General features: G+C 41.6%; 1 protein-coding gene across 2 annotated transcripts in view; it reads right to left on the bottom strand.

Annotated features, from left to right (window-relative positions):
- Positions 1–512: 512 nt before the first annotated feature.
- Positions 513–24,695, bottom strand: part of elmo1 (engulfment and cell motility 1 (ced-12 homolog, C. elegans)) — a 119,204-nt gene continuing 95,021 nt past the window's right edge. For both annotated transcript variants that reach the window (XM_073463397.1, XM_073463398.1), the window contains exons 17-22: positions 15,480–15,643; positions 12,431–12,543; positions 7,664–7,771; positions 7,310–7,392; positions 4,347–4,424; positions 513–2,018 (exon numbers count right to left, since the gene is read on the bottom strand). In XM_073463397.1, the coding sequence (XP_073319498.1) occupies positions 1,818–2,018; positions 4,347–4,424; positions 7,310–7,392; positions 7,664–7,771; positions 12,431–12,543; positions 15,480–15,643 (747 nt within the window). In that variant the 3' untranslated portion in view covers positions 513–1,817. The remainder of the gene's footprint in view (positions 2,019–4,346; positions 4,425–7,309; positions 7,393–7,663; positions 7,772–12,430; positions 12,544–15,479; positions 15,644–24,695) is intronic.

Consider the following 24,695-nt stretch of genomic DNA (forward strand, 5'->3'; position numbering starts at 1 on the left):
TGCACATTGCTCCATATTTTCTTGGATATGACTTTAAAGTGTTCGTGTTTGTTTGGTTTCAGTTGGATTCAGTTCAGGTTTTAGGTTTTTCAAGTGGTAGAAAGTTTAAATCACAAATGCACAAATGAAAAAACTCCTTTACAGGTATATTACATATACCTCAGTTTATACAGTTATAATCATTTTAAATAAATATACTAGAGACAGAAGAAGAAGACAGTTGTGCCCTCTGATGGTCAATTGTTTACAAGTCCAGAGATTTTGTTTAATGATTTAAAGGTACAATGATTGATTCTTCTAACATGAGTTTGGTTTTAGATTAGTTATGACTGATGACAATAATAAAACAGTTGAACAAAGACAATCCAGATGGAGATTGTCACCAAATTTCTGTATTGATTTGCCTGCTCTTAATCAAGGAGCAATCGTTCACTTGCATGTTCATCACACTGGTATGATCCTTTAAGTGCACGTGGTTCATGAATGAAAAGAGGAACAGAAAGAAAAATAAGTTACGGTTCTTAAATCTTTAATGTAAACAGCAGTTTTGAGGGGCTTTGAAAAATCCTAAAGAAAAAAACATCTGAAGGTATTAAATAGGAAGGAGGGAAAATATATAAATCATACCAGAAATAACAACCATGATTTGTTTTTAAATTAAAAAAATACATAAACTTTCAATTTTGTGGCCATTTAGTCCTGAACACACACACACACACACAAAAAAAGACAACTTCCCTTTACCAAAAACACTAACATCCTCTTTGTAATACCAACTACTTGGCAGTTTCACAATTTTAAAATCACTGAATTATGACCATCTTACAAATGATAAACAAAAAAAGCTCAAATATTGCTTAGGAATGTTGTGTACAGCAGTCATTACAACGAGAGAGACTCAACTGAGGGAGAGACGAGTGTGTGTCTGGATGTGTGGCGGTGCTTTTACGGTTGTTTTGGGCAAAGCCACTGTGTAGGTGTGTACAATATGCAAAAAGCAGCGGTGGGATAGTAACATTAAGATAAGAATATCCAAAAGAAAAGGCTTGTTACTGTCGTACAGTGCCTTGATTTTGAGGATCGACTTGTTCTAACAGTCTTCAGTATATGTGTAGCAGGACAGAGGATATAAGAGACCATTTTTATGAAGTATTCGCCTTAAAAGTTACTTCAACCTTCCTTCCAGTCTCTTGGGAAACATTTAGCTGCCACAAATACTGTTAAGTGAGAATGTGACAGAAAATACTGCTGGAAAGCTGACGACAAAACACAAAACCCCCGTCCCTCCCTGTTCCTACACAACCATCATCCCTCCCCCCACAAAAGCCCTGAGGAAAAATAATAAAGTAAACAAAAAAGCCAGGACAACAAGGAAGTGGAATCAAATAGAACTTCTAAGCATTTGTCTACGACGTTCTTCAAGCAAAATGACAGCGGGCGCCTCGGCCGAGAAGAATAAGTGAAGGTTTTAAAACATCAGACACAGGAAGAGAGTGAAGAAGAAGACGCAGGGCGACCAACGACAGGCCAAACAAGCACTTCCTGTTTTCTCTTCTCCAACCCGATGACTCCGCGTCGACCCCGAGTCCCTCAAGTGCAGCGAGCCTGATAATACGCACCATTTTCTCTCTTATGAAGCCAGAAGCAAGAGGAAAATAGTTCAATAAATCCTTTTTTTTCTTTCAATCACAGTTCATTTTTTATATTATATGGTTTTATTTGTTTTTGTTCCAGTTTGTAAGAAAAGGGGGGATTGGTCCAGTGAGTACAGTAGGTGCCGGGTGGGGTTGGGGTTCGGGGCTCGTGGGGTCGTTCGTCTAGTTACAGTCGTAAACAAAGTCATAGTTGCTGGGTTCTTTGGGAATCGGGGGCGGGGCCTCGGGAATCTGGATGTTCTCTAAATCCAAGAGGCGGAGCTTCATCTCCATGGAGAGGAGGGTGTCCATGTCAGATTTGGTGTAATCGCTGGTCATCTCCTTCCCCAGGAGGGCGTTTAGACCGTCTGTCCACACGCAGTACTGCAGAGACAGACAGGTAGAGCCATACATTTAAACAAATCAGGAACCACAAAACCAAAAAAAATTCTACACATTATATTTAGCTTTGACATGTTTTTAAACTCAAAGCGAGATGGTGACTCCACCTGCTGCTACAGAGACATGGGGAGGAAAGTGTGTGTACACTGCGACTCAGGAGAAATGGAGCAGGGACATCTTCTTCTCTCTCGTCCTGAATACAACTTCTATGTTTACAAAAGGTTTCTGGCTTCAAGCAGGTGAGAAAATGATGTGAATTATCCTTTGAAGAAGTCATGAAGTATCAGTACTTTGTGTGCAATGTGTACTAGTACACCATCATTTATGAAACACAGAAGCACTCCCCTGCCACTTGTTGCCAGTCATTACAGTTATAAGACAGTGTTGGAAACTCTTTGAAGTAAACTCCAAGTCTCACGTCAATGTCAAGTTGCTCGTCAAGTCCATTCAAAGCTGAATGCAAAAAAAGATTGGGTGATTTTTCTGCACTACTTATATCACGGTAGCTTAGTTAGTTATGTTAACAGTGTATTATGCCATTATAGACAATGTTGCAAATCAATGAGACATCTCTAATGGAAATTTTGGATTTTCTAGAATATTAATATATCAAGTTAAATCTTGCACTATAAAAGAGAAATATACCAAGGGATTTTATCCATATCCAACCAACTCATACTTGCAAATAAATTCTTAATGTCCCTGAATGCCTTTAAAAGTCATTAAAATGACAGCATTTGAAAATTTTTCACAGCCTATCGTGGTATCATGAAATATTATATATTATATATGGGTGTCTATTTTCTGCATGGTGTGTGCAAGTATATTTTTCTGTCATCTCATCTCATGTTATTTCCTTGTTTCATTATTTCCTTGTTGTTATTTTGTAAGTCGTGTCTTGCTGCTGTATAAGTGAGGCCACACCCATACTGTTTGTTGTTTGAAACCCTGATGAAGAAAGAGTGACCAGAACAGGTTGGCTTTTTACTGATTTGCTTCTTTATGATTTAGCCACGTAATAAAAGCTTTTTATCATCTCCTTCCTCGTTTGACACATTTTCTTTTATTTCGACTGCCTGGATCGCACTTTCCTTTTAAACCTGCTGAGCGCTTAAAAGTGTTATTTTACATCGCTGAGACCAAGTTCTTATAAAGCAATAGATATCGTAATAATGAATTATCAGGGTGTTTCTTACTGTAGCTGTCTTATAAGTTTTTATTCCACCTAAGACTTGGTGTGATTGATTCCAAGTCCTCTGTAAGATAAGGTTTGGTTTGTGTCGGGCATGCACACGAGCACGTAGGTGATCTGATACACACCAGGTCTGACAGGGTTTTCTGCGATATGAATATATACTGGAATTTCTTCCAGATAACTTGAATAGCTCAATTTGTAAATAATTAATCACTTTAGAATGATGGGTGGGATTATGTAGGGGAGTTCATTTCATCAAACTGATCAAGAATGATAGTTGATCGCTGTGCATGCCTGCCTGTCTCTAACTCAATTATGCAAGACAGACTTCTTGGAGATGAGTCATGTGAAATGAGAGCTGAGAAAGTTTTTTTCTTATATTAAACAGCAAAAAAGTTGCTCCTGCGATGTGACTATTGCGCATGTGCACATTGCAAAGCTGATGCTGAAACTGTATATCGTGCAGCTCTAATACACGCTCGTGCTGATCCTTTCACACTATTCTGCTGAGCAACAATTTTATCGGCAGCAACCGGCAAACAAGCAACACAAAGGCAGTGAAAAACACGACTTGACACTTCAGGTTTCGAAATGATTCATGAGGAAGTAAATGCATTAAACATGTTTGTTAAATGTCAAGAATACACACAATGTGTTTGGGTGTAAACCTAACAGGACATCTCCGAATCTCATTTTTATGACTTCTGCATGAGTTCATGTTGTAAATCTACAGCTATGTTTATAAGTATTATAGTATTCCTTGATAGCTTTGTATGCAATTAGCATTATCTAATCTTAATTGGCTGCTAATTTATGCTCACATTTATGCTTGGATAATGTGTCCACATGTACATGGTCCCATTAAAACTCAATGAATTGAACTCCCAGAGCAAGGTTGTAAAAAAAAAAAAAAAAAAAATACGGCACACACACACACATTTAATCTACTGTGTATGTGTCTGATAATTTGCTTAAACACACTCTAGTGATAATTTCCAGGACATAACAGACAATTGCATATACACTATAAATATACACTAAACAAAAACCATTCTCTTTGTGCAGTCACACATGTTCATTCTGTCTTACACAGTCTACAAACACCGCCGGCTTACCTCGTGTTTATCAGGAGCGATAAAGTTTAAATACTCGTCGGACTCGTAGAGGACAGAGAAGGCCAGCTCCAACACCTCCTGGAGAGAGGACAGAGTGAGAGGCAGAGAGGGAGGGGAGGGGTGAGGAAGAGAAAATGGTGCAAAGACAGAGCAGAGCAGGAGGTACAGATGGTGACAGAGTGGAGGAGGAGGTGGGATGGCGAGGGAAAAGAAAAAAAAAAAAGGTACAAAGGAAAAAGGAACAGGTGAGATTCACACAACAATGCTGTCATACCAGCACAATCTCCCTCTCCTCCTCACGTCTTGTCACCATCTGTTACATCAGCTGCACATCAACTCATCAGGTATCAGCGAGCTAGAACTCAAAGAGAGAAATATCTGGGATGCCCTCAGATACTGGATATTGACAAATGCCCAGGGACGCTGGGAATATGATGTGGTGTGATATGATATTTGGGTGTATTCCCTCAATATCTACTATGGTCTACTGTGGGGAATGAATCGACTGTAGTGCGAGGACAGAATAGAGACACAGAGAGCCAGATTTGTATACATGAAAGCAATTCATTAAATGCCTGCTTGCAATTTGCTTGAAATTAGCGTCTGATTTAGTAAGGCAGCAGGTAATTACACGTTCAGAGGCTGAGACTGCAGCCGAGGTGCACTTCTATCTGACGGAGAGCTTAAAAGGTGCAGTTCAGTGGAGGGCTTTGTCTCAGATCAGGAGACTCAGAACAGAATAGATCAGTGATAAAATGTAACTGAGTACATTTACTCTTCCATTTTCTGTTACTTTATACTTCCACTCCACTACATTCTGGAGGTAAATAGTGCACATTTTACTCCCCTACATTTATTTGATAATTAAAGATAAACACTGATTCCAATAATCAGGAAAGGAGTCATTTGTTCCAGCCGGCCTGCTACCAAAATAAATTGGTGTAACTGAGATTTGACAACTTGGTACTGGAGATCTGTGTGTGTGCTACTTGTATAACTTTATATTCAGCAGTTGGAACCAGGGGTGTAGAAGTAACTAATTACAGCTACTCAAATTACTGTAATTAAGTCATTTTTTGGGTTACTTTCAAGTCTGCAATTTTACACGTACTTAAGTATACATTACATTATGGAATCTACTTAGTTACTTTAAAATCATAATTGAGTACTAGTTGAATTAATATCCAAACCTTTCATCTGCATTTTTGTAGCCAATAAGTCCATCTGATCATAGACGGGCCAGTGAAAACCCTGACATACGGACAAAAAACACCAAATCTCTGCACACCCCTCTGATTGAATGCCTGCAATTGATAATGCATTATCTTTACTTTTGCTCAAGTCTTACTTTTGGGTACTTTTTACAACACTGGAAAATATGTCATGATGCTAAAATAAGAACACTTGAGAGATCAAAACATTAACTACAGCCAAAATTCAATTCAAGAAACACGTATTAGGATATTTCTTCCTCAATATATACTTTTTAGTCATTGAAAAGTTTATTTAAACTGAAAATGTGAGAGCTTTTAAAACCCCAAATTAAGTCACAGAGATGAAGAAATCTTTAGAGACACAAAAGAAAAGGTTGTGAATGTCAGCATGTTAACATTGACACTGGGAGCATGTTGTTAATGAAATAAGTATAATCCGCACAGTGAATGAACAGCTTCTTTAACTATATTGTCTTCATTTATCAATGTTTTTTTTAACTGTTTTTATTTATGAACTAATTAAGTGCAGCTCCCCTCTCTACCATTATTGAGATTTCAATGAAATACTGCTTAATTAAATCTTCTTTTCCCCACCGCAGCTTTACTTTAATAGAGCTGCACAAATCTGCACCTGCTCTTTAGATGCAGAGGATTCTCCACACGAATCAACCCGTCGCAAATCGCATGAATGTAAGTAAATGCAGCAGAACATGCAATCATCCACACTTATCATACAATGTATCCTGCAGTCATTTGTGCGTTCCTGCATGTACATACAGCAGAGAGCTGTGCTTCAGTAATGAGATGGAAAATGCAACACTGATGAAAGGCAAACTGGTGAACCTGTTTGCTAAAAAGCACACATGTCTTGAGGCACAGAAGGTGAAATAAGGTAAATATGGACTCACAGGAGATATATGCGTACAGAATAATTACAAGAAACATCTTTTATCGAAGAACTGCTTTTGATGAATACATGTAGAATGTAAGAATTTTGGAAATACAGCCTGAAAACACAATCTGCCACCTCACCCTCCCAACTCTGTGTCCCACAAATGGTCCTGATGCCAGCTCTGCTCTAACGCCCGTAGAGGTGACTTTGGTCCGGCCTTGTAACGGTGAGTAATGAAATGTGCTCTTGTTCTCATTCACAAGGCTGGGACAGGCCTGCTAGACGGCCCGCAGACCCCCCTCAGGTCATTCTCCTAGACCTGCAGTTATCGACAAGGTAATAAAGGAGACAAAGCGGGGAGGAGGCGTGCTCTTTGTCTTCAAGGCTTTTTATCCAAGATCCAATATATCAGAGTCCTGCAGGTGGAGTGGGTGGAGGTTTGCAGAGGCAAAGTGCAGGAGAGCAAGGGCTTGATGTGTACACAGCCCCAGACAAGATGGCTCTTTCATCCTGGTTAAAGCAGCGCAGAGGGCATGCCGATGTCTTACTTTCAAATTTTAACAGCAAAGAAAAGGCATCAGCATGTGTTTGGTGGCTCCTGTGTGAGCTGCGTCTGTAGCTAAAGGACTATTCTGTGGTTTATTTTTACACAGTGCCGCTGATGGATACGTCTCACTGCGCCAAGCACTGATACCCATAGTTATGTGTTATTTCCTAAAGCAAATTTATGTAACTGACATCACGTTATGCAACTCGCACGCATAGAGAAACACATTCTCTCGCCTGGTTACACACCCAGCAACCCACACGCATGCACGTGTACACACACGTGTGCACACAAACTCACACAAACACACCTTGTTTTGCTTCAGGGCTCCCTTCTCCTTCATGTGAGGACAGTCTTTGCCGGTGATAACAGCTTTGATATCAGCCACAGGCACTGCAGAGAGGACAGAAGTGAATGAACAACAACAACATCAACATCCCAGATGGGCGGCCGGTTTATTCAAATGATTAAAAAGTTAAAATTCTCTCCAGATCCATCAGCGTGCATGCACTGCAAGTAAAACTAATGTTAACACCGGCTCTCAAAGCCAACACACAATGCCATGACAGTTGCTTGACACTGTCCATACACACTATATAAGCCTTCGGTGCAGATAGAGACTTGAAGAAAATACTTATTTGAATACGTTTCACTTGACACTCACGTTTGTCCTGCAGAGAGTCGTGGGGCACCTCACCCTGGGGGCTCTCTTCCAAATCTCCATAGTGCAGGACTTTATGGTTCGGAGACAGACGGCAATACCAAAACTTATCTGGAGGAAAACACAAGGAGGAAGACAGAGGGGAGGAAACAGAGATTTAGAAGAGTTATGAAATATGTCAGCGGCTGGCACAAGACATCATATGGGATCTCATGAGTCATCAATGGGAGAGGAAATTAGCACGGCGAAAAAGAATCTGTTACAAAAATATAGGGGAAAAAAAAGAGGAAGAAGAAAAAAGAAAACAGCCTTGAGGAAAATCCACAGATGGGCCATGATGCTCTGCATGAGGGAGGGATCTTGATGGGCAACAAAACAGACAGTTTGCCTTCATCATTGTAACAACGATTCAACATACACACTCAAGTGAAGATCACATGAGGATATCCCGGCTTTTGATTTCTCTGACTCAAATGAAGATGAAACCGGGAGTGCGACGTGATGAAACAAAGTTCAAACGTACCAAGTCCTCACCAGAGGTAAGGAAGTGCCAACTCTACCTACAGGAAATATGACTGAGGTGATTTATGAAAAAGTTTTCTGATGTTACAATTTAAATAATAACAGCTCTGTTTACAAGGTAGTCAAGCGACCATTTTACACCATTGTGCTTAAACTGTTCTCTGAAATACAAACAATGGACCACCTGTCCACTAATAAATTCTGTTTTTTTTCATACTTTTCATACACACTCGTTGTGTCAAAGGTGAGGATTCAACTACATGGCCACTTTGTAGGCTGCACTTGATTGATATGTACTGGAACATGGACCACAATATTAAAAAAACAATAAAGCCTAAAATGATGTGGTGCAAGCACTGACTGTATAAAATATGGACGCAGCTTCTGGCTCTGAAAAGTGAAGCCAATGCAAAAGTGCCTTAAACCTGCATTCAGCAGGGGGCAACTCGTGTAGATTCAAAAAGAAGTCTGATTGTATGTAAGCTTATGAGAAAATGACCCTGCTTCTCACTTGATTTACTACCTCAGTAAACAATTTGCTAATGAGGTTTTAGTCTCAATCGCTACTTTCAAGTCTTTTTCAATAAAGCATGATGTTCATTTTTGTAAATTATGGTCCGATTTAGAGTAAAAAATACGATAATGCAGAGTATGCTTTAGGGCGTGGCTACCTTGTCCAAATATGGTCACTTCTGGTGCTCAAAAAAACCATGATGGAAACTGCTTTTTTAAACATGGCTTAAAACGGTAGTCCACAAACCATAGGGGACATCATGGCGGGTTTACACTTGTGTGCAAATGACTAGTTGATCTGGCATTTTAGTTATGGGCATTTTTCTTTTTGATGACGTGATGTCTAATCCTCCTGCAGTGGAGGTCTGTAACTACCAGCTGCTGCTGTAAAGCGCTGGTCACTGTCCTGCACCACCAGCCTCTGCGGACCAACCTGGTGTTCCCCTGCCAACATGGGCACCAAGCTGAGCTGGCAGTGAGCGGGCACAGACTGGGGAGGTCTGGCTGGCGTGTGCCTGGGTGGCACGGTCCAAATCCTAATTGCTGAAAATAGACAGTTGGCGGTGCCAGGCTGGTGCACAGTGGCACCGGTCCACGGTGGGGGGAGGATAGAGATGTGTGCGGCAGCTGTGAGGGGAGCGGTTTTCTGAGAGAGGACGTTTAACTGATTGCGAGGCGTGACTAGTTTGTGTGTGTGTATGTGTGACTATACACAAGCACATATGTTCATCTTTTGGCTTGAAGACGCTGTGTCTGTATCTTGGATTGATTCTTGTATCACTTAAACTATAATTGTCTTAATCTGAGTCAGCTGCCGGGACGTGGGTGAACATACAGTGAGATTCAACAGAATCAGGCCAAATTTCCAATTTTAGCTTTGCTTCAGTGCAGCATTTACACAAGTTACACTCTCCAGAGCCCTGAGTGCTGTTACCTGCTGGTAACCTGCACTTAAAAGATTGCACAGGTAGTGCTCTTTCTTCCAAACTTCAAAACACCATCAACCTGAGCTTTTAGAGAGAGAAGCATCCCCTCGTAATGGGCAGACTGGCACTTTGGAAGGTAGAGAGGAGAGTCATCTGCACTGAAGTCAGCTAAATTAATATTTGATGTAGTACTCGAGTCTCTGCAGGCTGGAGGACTTTGAAATAGTTGTATAAGATGCTGAGGGAGAGTGGGAGAAGGAGAAAGGATGTAAGGGGAGGAGGGGAGCACATTATATGTATGTAAAAAAGAGGACAAGATGCATAACAGTCAGACAGAGGGTTCACAAGAAGTATAAGCACTGGCAAAGTTTATCTGAGGAACACATAGAAGACAAGAAAGTATGACACCAATAATCCAAGTTTCAGCATTTTGCATGCAACACCCTGCTTTTGATTTAATGTCTCAATTCAAGTGAACACCAAGAGAGAATTAAATTTGCTATAGGGCTCAGTTTATTCTTGTTCAGCTTGCCTTACGTCTGCAGAAGACAAAGTGGTCTTCAGATTGCCAGTGCCTGGATATACTGCACGCACCAGCATGAGACCAGAGAGGATAAGATGCAGAGGATTAACATGTATGGCTGGAAGGAAGAGAGATGAGAGTGGATTGAAGGAAGGAGTCCATGAAGGTGGTTCAGACACACACAAGGAGAAGAATGGAGTTCTTTCTGGAGTGTTGTAGAGAAACAGCCTGTCCTTGACTCCTTCAAGAGTCCTCCGAGGCAAGGACAGCTCCGGCTAGCTTGTAGCAGGCAGACGACTCTTTAACAGTCAGTGTGCTATTGCAGCAGATTAAAGCGGGTGTAGCCCTACAGGCTAGTGTGCCAAATTAAATCCAGGGAGGATCATGAATTGCTTCATATACGGCTGTGTGCGGGTGTACTGCTTCTGAATGGCTAATGGTTTTGTTTCTGTGTTTAGTATGTGTGCCGGTGCGTGCATCCATGTCACTGCGTAAAAGCCAGCATCAATCAGCCGACCACAAGCGGAAAAGATGCTCAGATACTCAATCTGGGGTGATGCTTTCCACCTGAACATCTGTCCTGCAACATCTTTTCAACCCAGATAATTTTTTTCCCCACTCCTACATTCATTTTGCTGTCTGTAATCCAGCTTTGACGATATCTGGGTGACAGCTGCCAAGACGAATCGTGATCAGGCTTTCAAACGCCAGAATACATTGGTGTCAGAGGAGAAAAATCCACCTGGTTGTGCTCAATTTGATTTGACTTATTTGGAAGTTCCTGCAGGGAAGCTGATGACAGTAATGCAATAACAATAAACCTGAGCTTGTCACTGGGTTTTCTATTTTGTGTATTTGTATATGCAGACAGAGAGGGGGTGAAGAAAAGTGCAAGAGGGAGGACAGAAGAGTGAAGGGATCAGGTTTCAAACAGATTAAACCCCCTCTGACTGAGGAGCAGTATATTATACAGACTTAATGCTGCCGCTGCTACTCCTTTCTCTTCCTCCCTCATCTCCTTTCTCTCCTGTGGCAGCCAGTGTGAAACACAATATCAGGCAGAGTGATTCGAATACGCTCCTATCTGAGCTGACTGCTGCTCCATTTTCCTGTCTCCTCCACTGTATCACTCAGAAAGAATACTATTAATACTTACGCTAAATTAAGTCAGAAGTCAAGGGATGCCTTGTGTACAGGGCATTTACTTCCAAAAACTCAACACATCGTGGCTTCACAGACAAATCGAAGACCTAAAACATCTCTATATATCCTCAGACACCCATTGAGGTTCAAACTATGATGCTCTACCTACCGCTCTAGCATCAGTTTTGCACGTCAATGGCTCCATGGTCAAGCCATCAACTACTCAGCTACTACTAGATCATACTTAGGGTTAAAATAACTATGTTCAGTCACGTACCGTAACTTGTGTTAACTGAAAAACAAATCAATCTTGACTCTCAGTCACACATGGGACACAAACCCTGATCTAGTCCAGTGTATGAACCATCAACCAGCCAACTACCCCCTGACTTTTCTCGCTCTTTATACTACTGCACCAGATGCTAGATCATCTGAAAGCTGCAGCCTTCAACATTCACAGTAGATGCATAAATTGTCTGACTTGTGTTGTGTCTCAGCAAAATATGCGCTGCTTTATCATTTCCACTACACCCTCCATACTGTAGAGCCCGGGGTTACCACAGTCAGCTCTTTTGTCATTCATTCATTTCTTTTCTCAAAGCTTTCAACAGTATCTCAACAAGTGTGTATTAATGTGTGTTTACCCTGCTTTTGCCCTTATGCATCTTTGCATTTCTTTGCATGCCGTATATCAGCAGGAGCAAAAGCAGGGGGAAGACAGCCTGTTTGTGCGTCTCAAGACATAAAGACACTTGTACTGCAATTCTGTATGTGTTCCAGTAAGAGGTGTCGTGTCGCTATATGTCTCTCCCGCGAAGGCTGACAGAGCCGGAAAGATTTGTGTGAACAGCAGCACCACAGCAGTCCAGAGCTTCAAAGATCCTGTGATATTGTTTCTCCTGTGGGGTTTTCGTAATGCAAAGGGAATAAGGCGATGAGTGGGGGTGCAGAGAGGAGGGATAAAGAACAAACACACAGAGGGGAGAGAGAGGAAACTGAAGATCTCCCTTCTTGAACACAGCAGAGATCTGCCTGGTTAGGATCTGTGTATGTATGCATGTTCACACGTGTGTGTGTGTGTGTGTGTGTGTGTGTGTGTGTGTGTGTGTCTGCGTGTGTGTGCGTGAGTGCTCTGTTTCTCACCTTGCCTCCTGCGACTACTGATTTTCCTGAAGCAGGTTCCCTCACACAACCTGTTGAGCCTCTGCTGTTTGATCAACTCCATGATCTCGGGCTGGATCTTCTCTCTCAGCTCCCTGAGAAAATAATATACAGAAACACATTTTTAGTTTAAGAGAATTGCCTAACTCCTGAAAACCACTGCCATCCAGATGTGGCAAGCAGGCGACACAAAGTTCCAAGATGCTACAAATGACTTGGGGTGTGAAGTCTTTTACATATCACAGGTTTTCTGGCAGCGTGCAACATTCGTCTGACGAACAAAAATCCCCTGTATTATGACCGTCAGGAGGAAACAGAATGCCAAAATCACAGATACACTTCCACACACTCGGAAATATGTCACGCAGCGTCCCAAAAGGCTGATCAGTGGGAATCTGTGCTGCTTCAGCTCTCGCTGTCATTTATTCATACATCTACATGTATGTGGTCTGTGTTGCATATGAATGTGAATTCAACATGAATTATGTATATTATCTACCCGAGCAGCACTGCTGCTCCCAATCTTTTATTTCTCGTCTATTCTCTTCCATTTTACATTCCTGTCAAAAGTCTTGTTCTTTTTCTAGAACTGAATAAGAACAAGACTTTCGACAGGATTCCAGGTTTTTTAGACAAATAAAGGCTGTGCATTTCTAACATTTTCTTGTATTCCTGCTTGTCCTTGATCACATTTTTGTCCTTCTTCCTCTTCCTCCTCGAGGCTCATCCGCTCTTGTCTCCCTTCATCTGTCTCCCCGCTCATCCTTCGCTGTCTATGTGTTTGCCTCATCAGTGACTCATTACATTGATCTGTGGTCGGACATTCGCTCTGACAGCGTTAAAGAAACAGCTAGTGGGGAGGGCGTGGCTCGTCAGAAGAAGGATGGATGATGATAGCTCGGCTTTATCGCCCCGTGTGCTATTCTTCCGACTGCACTGGGAACAGGTTTTTGTCTGAGAGGCTTGGATGGTCTTTTTAGGAAGTAGCTCCAGTTTCAATTTAAACGGATTCTTTCTGGCAAATGCAGAAAATCACAGAGAATTGAATTAAAGGGCTGAGGTTGACCTCTATTAAGGAAGCACTCTGGTTGGTATCAAGTGTTTGAATGATGAAAGAAGTAAGGAACAAAAATCATTTCCACCACCTACACAGTAAAATATATCCATGGGATATCCATGAGGTAGAGAAGGGAGTCAAACCTCTCAAATTTTCTGATGACTGCATTAAAATTAAGTTGGGTATTAACATTTTCTCATATCCTCAGCAGTTGTGAGTTGACCTGCTGCATTAATTCTTTATGTGATGTTTTCATTTTCTGGTGCAAGCAACCTTCAGTAAACACAAAAAAGCCTACATACATTTCAATAATTGCATCTTTACTAAACATCGCAAAATACTTCTAAGATGTCCTTTCAGGAGTTAAAATGACTTTCTTCAGGAGACGCAGCTTTGTTCTGACACCATAATTGTTCCTCTTCACCGTCTTTTAATGTCTAAGGTCGTCCTCTACAATAATTGAAAGCAGAAAACTGGCAGCGAATGCAGCAGGTAACACAGAGCTCCTTTAAATCTGTCGCCTGACATGCTCTCCTCATTATGTTTACAAGTCATGACTGTACTGTATTGATTAGAGGAAAATTCCACCCTCGGGCAGTCTCATGCTGGTGAAGAGAGACTCGTCAGCCTGTGATGTTTCCAACAGTCATCCTGTGCTCAAATCTTAAAATGTGCCTTTTCATTGCAGCGTCTGATTCAATTACTTATCACTTCTTCTCACAGAATGCCTTTTGACGTCAGCCTGAGATTTGGAAACTTGTTGCATTCTCATATACTCTTATTTTTCAATCGAGGAACAGTAACTGATTTAGAGGCGTTATAAAGAATAAAAGTGTTTGTAACTTGATTCTAAAGATGACTGAATCAAAAGCTAATCTCAAAAGTGTTTCAGGTTATATATTTTCACAGCTTCCTTTGCTTTTGTTCTGCTTTCTCCCCTTGGATTAATTGGCGGCTAAAGTTTGGTCTCTACCCACCCGATATCGATTCAATAAGCCCTCGGCTCAGCATTGATTACTGTTCAGAGGGACAAGCTCTCTCCGCCAAACGATTTTTCAATAGTGCTGGCTACTCCATTAACTACAAGCCGGTCAAAACAATGTTCTCCATTACAGGGCCTGCATCCATGATCAGTCAATGAATGATCTATTACAGACTCGCTCTCCATGCTTAGTGAGTTGGAGGGTCGTTAATGGAGCATTCACTGGGAATGCCATTTTGCAGACAATTTGAATTTAATGCATATTTTCAATCATGAGAGGAGAGCTCGGTTGCAACCTGCTTTAGGCCGGCAGCTGGCATCGCGCTAACAAATGGAAAGGAGAAAAAAGGAAGTAATTACAAGCATATTAATGACCACGGCTCCTTTATGTAGATGCAAATTATGTCCTCATTTGAGTCCTGAGCAGGTTGATGAGGAGAAGGGAAACTGCAATTAACAACAGGAAAATTATACATTTGTCCTGCTGTACAAAAAATGTTTCACTTTTCCATTCCAAGTTTAATATTTCCTCTAAACAAAGCTGTCAGACTACAGAATGCGCTGAGGTTGCAGATCGCAACCAATTGAATACCCCTCACTTCACCCTCCCCTGCGGTGTCTGCAAAAAACGCAAAAGATCTTCTCTGTCGTCAGTGTTTTGTTTGTCTGCTCTGGGCTATTGTAGCAACATGGCGGACTCTGTGGGAGGAGACCTACTCCCTCTGTAGATACAAAGGGCTAATTCTAAGTTAATGAAAACATGGTCAGGTGATCATACACAAACATAAGTATGAACATTAAATTCCATTTCTGCCCCTAATTTACAGTAAATTCTACACACTGGACCTTTAAGTTCAGTACTTTCTTGCCGTCTTGACTTCCCAACAAGCTTTTATAGCTTCAGACAATCAATACAACCCTTTGACAAACGTGTGCAAGTTTGAATATTACACTCCAAAAACAACACACTGGTCATTGGTTAGTTGACTCACAGGATGGGGCGGGACTGGAAGTCTTCCTGATTCATCCTTTCGGACTGGCGTATCTTCAGGATCTCTGTGTAGCTCAGGTTCTGCAGGCGACTCTTGAACTGGTCCAGGGAATTAGGCTTGAGTGTCAGCGCTCGCATGATCTGCTCCCTCACCACCTGCATTACCTGCAGAGGAAAGAGAAGAGCGGGGTGAGATCATCATGTATGCAGAAGCTTCTATCAGAAGCAATACAGGTTGTGGAGTGACAGTCAAAGCAGTCAGGAAGCCAGAGCTAACCCCTTGCCTATTTTTGGTGGGTCAGGGGAGCATATAAACGTCTGTTCAGTTCCAAACAGGATTAATGATGAGGTTTTTTTTTTTTCCAGAGCTGGAGCCTTTAATCCAGTCTGGTGCACTGAGCCTTAAGAGGAAAAGAGCAAAGCAGAATAATTCAACAGTGGCTAGTCAGCTGTTAGCATCAGTGAAATGCATGACAGAACTTGCCTATAATACCCCAGCTAGCTAATACCATTAGTCTGGCTGTGGCTGCAGAAGCATGACACGAGTGGTGTTCCAAGTCATCAATCCCACTCGAGGGGTCTTTGTGATCAACGGAGGTAGCAATACAATAGGAGAGCGCTCCACAACAGCACATAAAACACATCATGCATATCTGGATCAATTAGCCTAGCGTGTATGCGCTGCTGTCAGGAGATAATTAAAGTGTACACACAGAGGCTGCAGAGCTGCGCACACACATTTAAAACTAATGCTCTGATATTCACATAGGCTCATCATCATCAGTTCATCATCAGAGCTGTAGCAGACACATTCATGTGTTTCATGTGAGGAAATTCTAACTCAGAATATTAATATTTCATATTATATTACAATATTAATGAGGTAATAATACAAACTCAGAAATTATTTGTCCCATAACTGAATAAACAAGCTGTTCTCAGAGAAAAAAATAAGGTCCCAGAACACTGTTTGAAGCTAGAAAGGTGGCAGGGTCCGCCACATATAAACAACGTGAGCATGAAATTATTGTGTCCTTTAAGGTCAGTTTGTTTAATCAGTTTATTCAGTTATGAAAACAAAGAGAGTTTGTTTATTTAGTTTGTTGAGGCATAAACAGATCTTTCTCTTCTGATTAAAAGTTCCTCCCCAAAACTACATAGTGCACCTTTAAACCTGGTGTAAAAAACTTATGGCTACTCTCATGGAGTATGAATAGCTATTAACAAAATCAATGGTTATTAGGATATAAAGCGCAATTAAATCCCAGTATGAGTTGCTTTATGACAAGGCTACAGTGATTTTTAACTACAGTTAATAAAGCACTGATTCTTTCCAAAGTATAAAATCTCAGCACGTACACCTGAGCCTCCAGAAAAAGAGACCTAAGCTGAAATCTTCAATGACAGCTGCTTCCCTTTAGCTTTGCACTCTGATTTGCATTCAGCATAATTAGAATTTGAACACTAATATAACTAAAAGATTGATTCTTTTTTTGTGAACATATTCAGCCTACACACAAGGGACTCGACTGAGAGCAAACATAATTCCTAATGGGTTGAAATTGTTCAAACACAACAGAACATCACCAGCAGCAGCGGTTGATGTGAGCCTGTAAATCCTGCTGAGACGCTCTGTGTGATATTTGGCCAAAAATTTTTACTTTTCTCCAGCCAGGTTGAGCTGTGCTGTTCCATTTGCTGCAGATGATGCGGTAGACGTGACGAGCAGCGCTGATTATGGATCGGCCTTGTTAGCAGCCGCCTCTCTGAGCCTGCAGATGCTGATTCACTGGATTAGATCATACTGAGGTGACAGGAAGAAATAGACCGTCTTCCCTTCTGTTTCTCATTGATTTTACTCTATTTCTGTTTTCTCCGCTTGCCTTGCTGATCAAATACTTGAGGACTAGCGAGTAATTGCAGCCTCACATTTCTTCAGGATGCGTGAATGACAACAGAGAGTGAGAGAGAGTTTAGGGTGTATGCATGTGCACAGAAAAGTAGATGTTTTTGGATTTCCCTTATAATTTGTGTTATTTCCTGTTCTGAACTAGCCTGTTTCATCTGGGCTTCCTAACCCTCAAAAATCATGCCAAAATCCAGTAAGCCAAGATCCCAAACATGGTCTTATGTAATATTGTTCTTGCTGTTTGTACTGCGAGGCCATTACTCATCAAGTTGCTAACCCCTGAACTCTCACTAGTCAGACTAAGCCAGGGGTGGGAGCGGTATAAATAGAAGATTTGAGTTGCCTAAAATGAAAAATGAACAGTGTAGAGCTCAGCCCAGCATCATAATAAAAAAAATAAAAAATCTGAAAAACTCGAGACAATAAAGGCGATAAAATAAGATAATCCTCTTGAATCAGCATTGCATTCACTGTGTAAAAATGCATTAAGAAGTGGTCTGGGCTTTAAGTCCCCTTTTGAGACGCTGTCGCTCCATGGTGAGAGCGCCACAAAAAGGAATTAACCCATTTTTAATTTGGTATCTGATAAGCCCTGAAAGTAGTTCTCAGCTCTCAATGCAAAAGAAAATGCACAATTTAATCCGCGGATTAGCTTTAAGAATGCAAATATGTTCAAAGACGGTAATCGCAGTGTATTTTCTGAAAGATGGGTAACAAATTGACCTTGAAAAAAAAAAAAATAAAGGCTGACAACGACAACAGAAAAGAGGATGGTTGTGTCAAAGGAGCAGGCATTTGGCTTTTTGGTACGTATTAGTGACCAGATCTGACAAACCATTACAACCATTAGCTGGAGTGTTGAAATAAAACTTGGGAGATTGTAGATTATGAGCCTTTGTATGGTCTGACTTATCAGCACAGCTCAGTCACAGACCCACGTCAGTGCACACGAGGTCCTCTCTAGTGTGATCCCAAATCTAACTGGCATTAAAGTGGATGCAGAACATCAGTGACTCAGCACAAGTACATGCTTCAAATCGCTTTTGACAAGAGGCAGACAAAATTTGAGATCAGGGAAAGGAAGCTCTGCTCTGTGTGCAGAATATTAACCTCATAACATCATTGTTCAAATTCAACATGTAGCAGCTAGAGAAAACTGACTATGCATTGTTTAAAGTTGCTGGACTATTTCTTTTGACAATGTGGGCTTCTATCAGGCATTTTAAAGGCGTAAAATCATTTGGTTAGACTTCTCAGGGGGAACCAGATAAAGTTGATCTGTTTTCTAGATCATTTCCACCTTTAATTCACTTCAGTTCTGACTGTAGCAACACCATACTGTAAGTCAATCAAGTGCTGTTCTGTCTGTAACCTGCTCAGATGTCCAAACCTCCACAATACCAACAGTACCCAAGTAGAAAGTCCTCGTTCCCGACATGCAGGTCGAGACCCTGTCCTGTGGTGCAATATCAAGTGTTGTTCTATTATAAATCTCAGCTGACTTTATCATGTAGAGGACCCCTTCAGTAACATAGTGACACAAAATGTAAACACCAGCCTACAAATGACCAACCATTAGAGGGCGAGGGTCAACACCTCCTCCTCACCGGTCAAGCCTTGTTCTAGGTGACTATGTGCATGGACTCATTATGAGTATGGTGAGTAGTCTGTCGATCCCTCCATAAAGACAGCTGTCCATTCCTTCCTCAGCTGACATATTCATGTTAACTCTCAATGCTGGATGTCATCTCCATGGATGGCTGTTTTCTGCATTCAATCCTCATCTGTCATTCCCTGTATTATGCATGCCATATTTTCATGAGGAGGGACCACAAGTGTCCAGCTAACAGCAGATTTACAACCACCAGGACCGGCCTCTCAGCCTCCTCCTCCTCCTGTTCAAGCTGAAAAATGTGCAGACAAATGGAAGAAGCCACAGCTTGCAATCATGCTATGAGAGATTCATCACTCCTGTCCACTACTTTTAATCACAACTTTTGGTGGAGTTGCCCATCATAAATTTCACACACACACACACACACACACACACACACACACACACACACACACACACACACACACACACACACACACACACACACACACACACACACACACACACACACACACACACACACACACACACACACACACCTTACAATCCAGATAATTAAGCTTCAAATTCATTTATTTTCCCATTAAGATTACAAATGGTCTGTCAGTGTGTCTCGCAGGAACATTCTTCCCTTAAAGGTGTAATTTGTAGAATATGGCCAGAACTGTGGCCAACTGCTGCTCTCTGCTAACTATCCTTGGCTGTAGCTAGATACTGTTAGCTAATTAGCACATGGTTCAGTTAGCTGGATGAGCCAGTGTTCCTAGAGTTTGATCACAAAGGAATCACTATGGGTGACTGGATTTGACAGCCTGACATGAGACTCATCACGGCTGGACACCGACTGAACACAGACGGAGGTCAGTTTTACAACAGAGGATACAGAATGGAGGTGATTTACAGTTCATCTTGAGAGAAACTCATCTTGGAGAGTGCCCTATTTAAATTCTTGACATTTTGTGAGATTTTTATTTATTTTTTTTGTACTGAAACCACCTCTTGGTAGTACAAAGTGGTATTCTGAGACCGGGCAGGCCAAGGCTAGCTGGTTAGCATGCTTACTTCAGTATACATCTCTGCAACACAGTGCATACCATCAACAATGTTGTTTCTTCACACTCTGTTGATAATGTAAGTCTATTTTATTTTATTTTTTTATGTTTTAAACTAAAATTCTGGCCATATCTTATAAATTGCTCCTTTAAGAAGCTACAGAAAAGTAAAGGAAATCAAATGGGCGTACAGCAAAGAGTAGTAAACAAACATTTTTGACTCTTTTCTAACATTTTATAGACAAAGCAGTCAATCAACAGAATGATCGGCACTTAATTATAAAGATGTATGCTTTTGTTTCTTAGCTGCTTTTCAAAGCAGATCTCATCGACACCTGCAGCTTCCAGCCTCTTCCTGATCTCTGGAGACCGACTGCCATCCATCCCTGGTGCCTCAGCAGAGTCGTCCCAGGGGAACGTTCATTAATATGCCTTGTTTGCAGTCATGTCTCCGGCAGGAAAACAATTCTGTTGGCCCATGTGGTTGCACTCATGCTAATTAACACTGCGGATATTCATCACATTTAATATGAACACATGGTCCTTTCACAACAGGGCGGAGGGGCATTATGAATATTTTATCTTCATCCCTCTTTTTCATCCCCTGATTGCTCGGAGAGCACCTTGGTAGAGGTGAGATGACGTCAGCACCGAAGCAAACTTTACAGGCTGAGCTCACACACAGGATAAATTTAGGCTCGGTTTTGCACTGGCGTTATTTTAGATGCAGTCTGGATGATCTAAGTGCAGAATTGTTCATCCTGTGCTCTTCTGTCTATTCAGTCAGAGCTGCTGATCCAAGATTTATCTCCTCTATCTTGTCCACCTTTATTTCCGTCTTTCACTACATTCCCTCTCATGCTACCTAATCTCTTCCAAACAACAGGCCATCATTCTTTCTTGTAGCTCTTTTGGAACAGGAGCAAGTGTCAGCAAAAGTAATTAAACGGCATCCCATGAGCCATCGCGTACACGTAATGAAGAGCTGGCCACAGTGACTCGTCTGCCACACTCCTTCATCACTCTCCTCTTCCTCTCAGTCTCTCCTCCAACAGGACAGTCGGGCAGTTCCTCATTCCAGGAGTCGCCCCACCATCCATCATCTACAGCGCATCAGCCGTAACAAATTACCAACCCCCCCCCCTCACCGACCAATCGACTGTCGCTGCTGCTCCATTTGCCTAAGAGGATGCTAATGACATCATTTACCAGCTGTCAGTCAAACGCTCACCCGCCACTCAAGCCAGGGTGGTGAAATCTGGAGATTGCACTGGAGAGGCGCTTTGGTGGGCAAATAATAAGCTGGTAATCACAGAATAATGACTTTGCTGATACTCCCTGAAAGCAATCAAAAAGTCAATCTCACATGGTGATAATGGGAGCGTCAGTGAAGAGCGTTTCTGCATTTAAAGCCCAAAACATGCATGCAAAAGGAAGCTTTCATGCACAAGTGAGAACACATAAAAAATACACATGTTCACTTCTGTCAGATTGCATGTTTTATAATAATCAGCAGAGAAAGGGAACACAGGGAATCAGTTTCCCTGTTATTGAAATGGTAATTATGTCTTCCCTCCCTGCCACCATTTCCCATGTTCAATCACTAATTATCTGCTTCAAAATTGACCATGATGTCATTCAAAATATAACAATGCCACGAGTTGGACATGAAAAGATGCCTGTCTGTTATTATCAGGCGGTACAGTGAGAGGAGTGCTGGTGCGCGCTGCAATAAATTTAAGAACCTGATAGAAATGAACTGAACAAAGACGTGAGAAGTGACAAAGCTGTGGTTCAAGATTTATGGTTTTAATACCAAACGTAAGGAAAAGCTACCGTTCTCAAACGCTCACCACTAGTTGGACTACAAACAGTTCATGCTGCCCTGTGTTTCAGCTGTTTTTGCCATCGCAGATATGATGGTGACAGAGATGTTTGTAATTATGTCCACCAAGGAGGTTATGTTTTCACCTGTTTCCAACAAAAAAACTGAAAGGATTTCCACTAAATTTGGATATAGGATGAGTCTCGGCCCAGAATAGACCCCATTAACTTCTGGTGTGGATCCGGGTAAAGGGACGCATCCAGGGATGTTTTCTCACGTGGTTTAACAATGTGAGACAAGGCGTTTTCCCACATTTTTGTTAATTTTTCAGGGAATAACGCATGGATCTTGATGAAAAAAGTTAGGCCTATTAAGGTGGCTGGTATCTATGATCTAGCAAATATAAAATATGTCATATTTGTTATTGGGTTAGGCTTGATTCAATTAAAAGAGGACTGTTGTGCCTTGGTGGAGGTATGCGCTCTACTGAGTGCCTTTGTAGTTTCACATGAGATGACGATGGGGTAAACTTTATGTCCATTTGGATTTTATACTGCCATCAGTAAGGATGAAGATTGTCAGAATTAATATAGATCACATAACAAGCTGCAAGCACAGCAGTAAAAGACTGTTGACAACAGCCGCTAGCTACGCATACATAATAACTAAAGCTGGAATCATTAGTCTATTAACTCATTAATCTGTAAATGTTTGGTTTCCATCATTTTTCTAGAAACATTGCTGTCACATTTGCTGGTTCAAGCATCTCAGATGTGAGGACTGGCAGCCTTTCCTCCATTTTATTTGACCCTAAACTCAACATCTTTGGATTTTGGACCACTGGTTGAACGAAATAAATGTTCGTTTGGGCTTAGAGAGAGTTAGTTGTTGTTTATTGCAACCTTACTAATGATCTCTCATAGCATACTGCCAATATGAAAATGCCAAACAAGAGACAGTCAGAGTGCCATTTCATAGAGGGTGAGGAACAAGAGGTGAATGCTGCTCAGTCAGATTCCCAGATTAAATTAAGTATATTCAGCTTTTCTTGTTAGACTCTCCTGATAACCCTGTCATGGCTTCATGGTAAGTCTGCTGAGTGCAACTAAGTGGAAAGGCACTACTTTCATCCATTAAAATTTCAATTATGTATCTGCGCCCCACGGCTTGAATGTAAGGAGCCACTGTATCTGGGTATCTCAATAAAATAAAATGGAGCGGTGAGGGGTAAATGTAACTTTAAAGCGCAGAGAAAAGCAGCTCTTTTCTCTCTCAGTAAATGCCTCCGGGACTCGTTTGACAGCATTACGGCACCGCAGGGAACAGCACATACTGTACTGTGGGCAAGACAGATATACACTCTCTCAATGCACACACTTCTGCTGCACAGAAACTAATTTATTCCTTTAGTTACATGCATTATACAGTACGAACAAGCACCAACACACAAAACAAAACTCTTCCATGTAAATTCCCAATATTCCCTCATATGCACACACACAACCCATCTGCAGACCTCCCTCCATCAGTCCTATTCTTCCTTCCGCATGAGTGATGCAGGGTCGACGCCGGCTGTTGCTGCTAGCTGTTGTTGTTGCCATATTTAGAGTGCTAGCACTGCATGGCCAGACAAACTGTCAGAGGAGCTCTTTTTCAACAACCAGCTCAGTGTGAGGCGCAGCGCGGCCCATATGGATGACTGGAGAGCAAAGTCGCCTGGGAAAATGGCCATTTACGGTGAGTCAAGAAATGCTGATGAAAGCCAAGTGCTGACCTTGGCTTGTGCACAGTGTTGCATTAATAAGTGTTTTATTATGACAGGGATGTTGCAGGAAATATGAACATTCGGCATTAATTGTCCCAGAGGGATGGGTAAATTGGTTGTGATTAAACATCTATTCAAGGACATCAGAACAGGTATTATTTCATTACATGAGATGACTCTCATTAGATCATAGAGTCTACCCACAATGCATCATTGTCGAGGAGAAATACATTCCAAAAAATGAGTTTTATGCCTTTTTGGATCTGATTGAAGCTGAAAACTGAAGTCAGCAGGTTCACCATGAATAATGCACAGGGCACCCATTTAGGCCAGTTATGGGTTTTTACACCAAATGTTTGACATTGCACAGAGAGAGGCCATTTCTGACTTTGAACAGAGCTGCACAAGTACATCTTCCACCAGGTTTTGCAGCAAATGCGCCGATTTCAAGAGAAAATGGCATTCACAGTAATGACAGCAACAATTCTACAGGAAACACAGCCTGTCCTCATCAGGAAAGTAACCATATAGGTCAACTATTCAAGCAGGTTATTACAACCCACATTTACGTTTCTTGTTTGGTGGCAACCTCTGGTGGCTGTAGTAATTATTACAGCAGCAAAGGAGGAAGTGAAGAGAAACAGTACAAAGAGCGAGCGAACCTAACAAAGTAGTGTTCCTGCCTAAACCTTCTTTATATCATGGAGGCCTGTTATATTACTTACTAGCCTGACGTAGCCCTTTGCATCCAAGTCAGCTGCTTTGTAAAATTATGTGCTGCTCCACCTTTTGTGCACACGGTCTGACACCGTCATTAGGTAAACTGAGAGTCATTTCAAAGAGAGTAATTGAATTTACATCTCTTGCCTTTTTGTTGTAGTGTGAAGCAAGGTGGACTGACCATACCCCAGAGAATCTGTGTTTGTCTCCCTGCCTTACATGCGTCATCACCCTGCTTCAAATTAAACCCGGATTCATGCAGTGATACATCAAAACTGGATTATTATGTGATGCTAATGATAAGGCCTGCAGCAGCCATAACCCAGCATGT

Source organism: Pagrus major, chromosome 3, assembly GCF_040436345.1.
Source record: "Pagrus major chromosome 3, Pma_NU_1.0".
In the NCBI taxonomy this organism is placed as follows: Eukaryota; Metazoa; Chordata; class Actinopteri; order Spariformes; family Sparidae; genus Pagrus; species Pagrus major.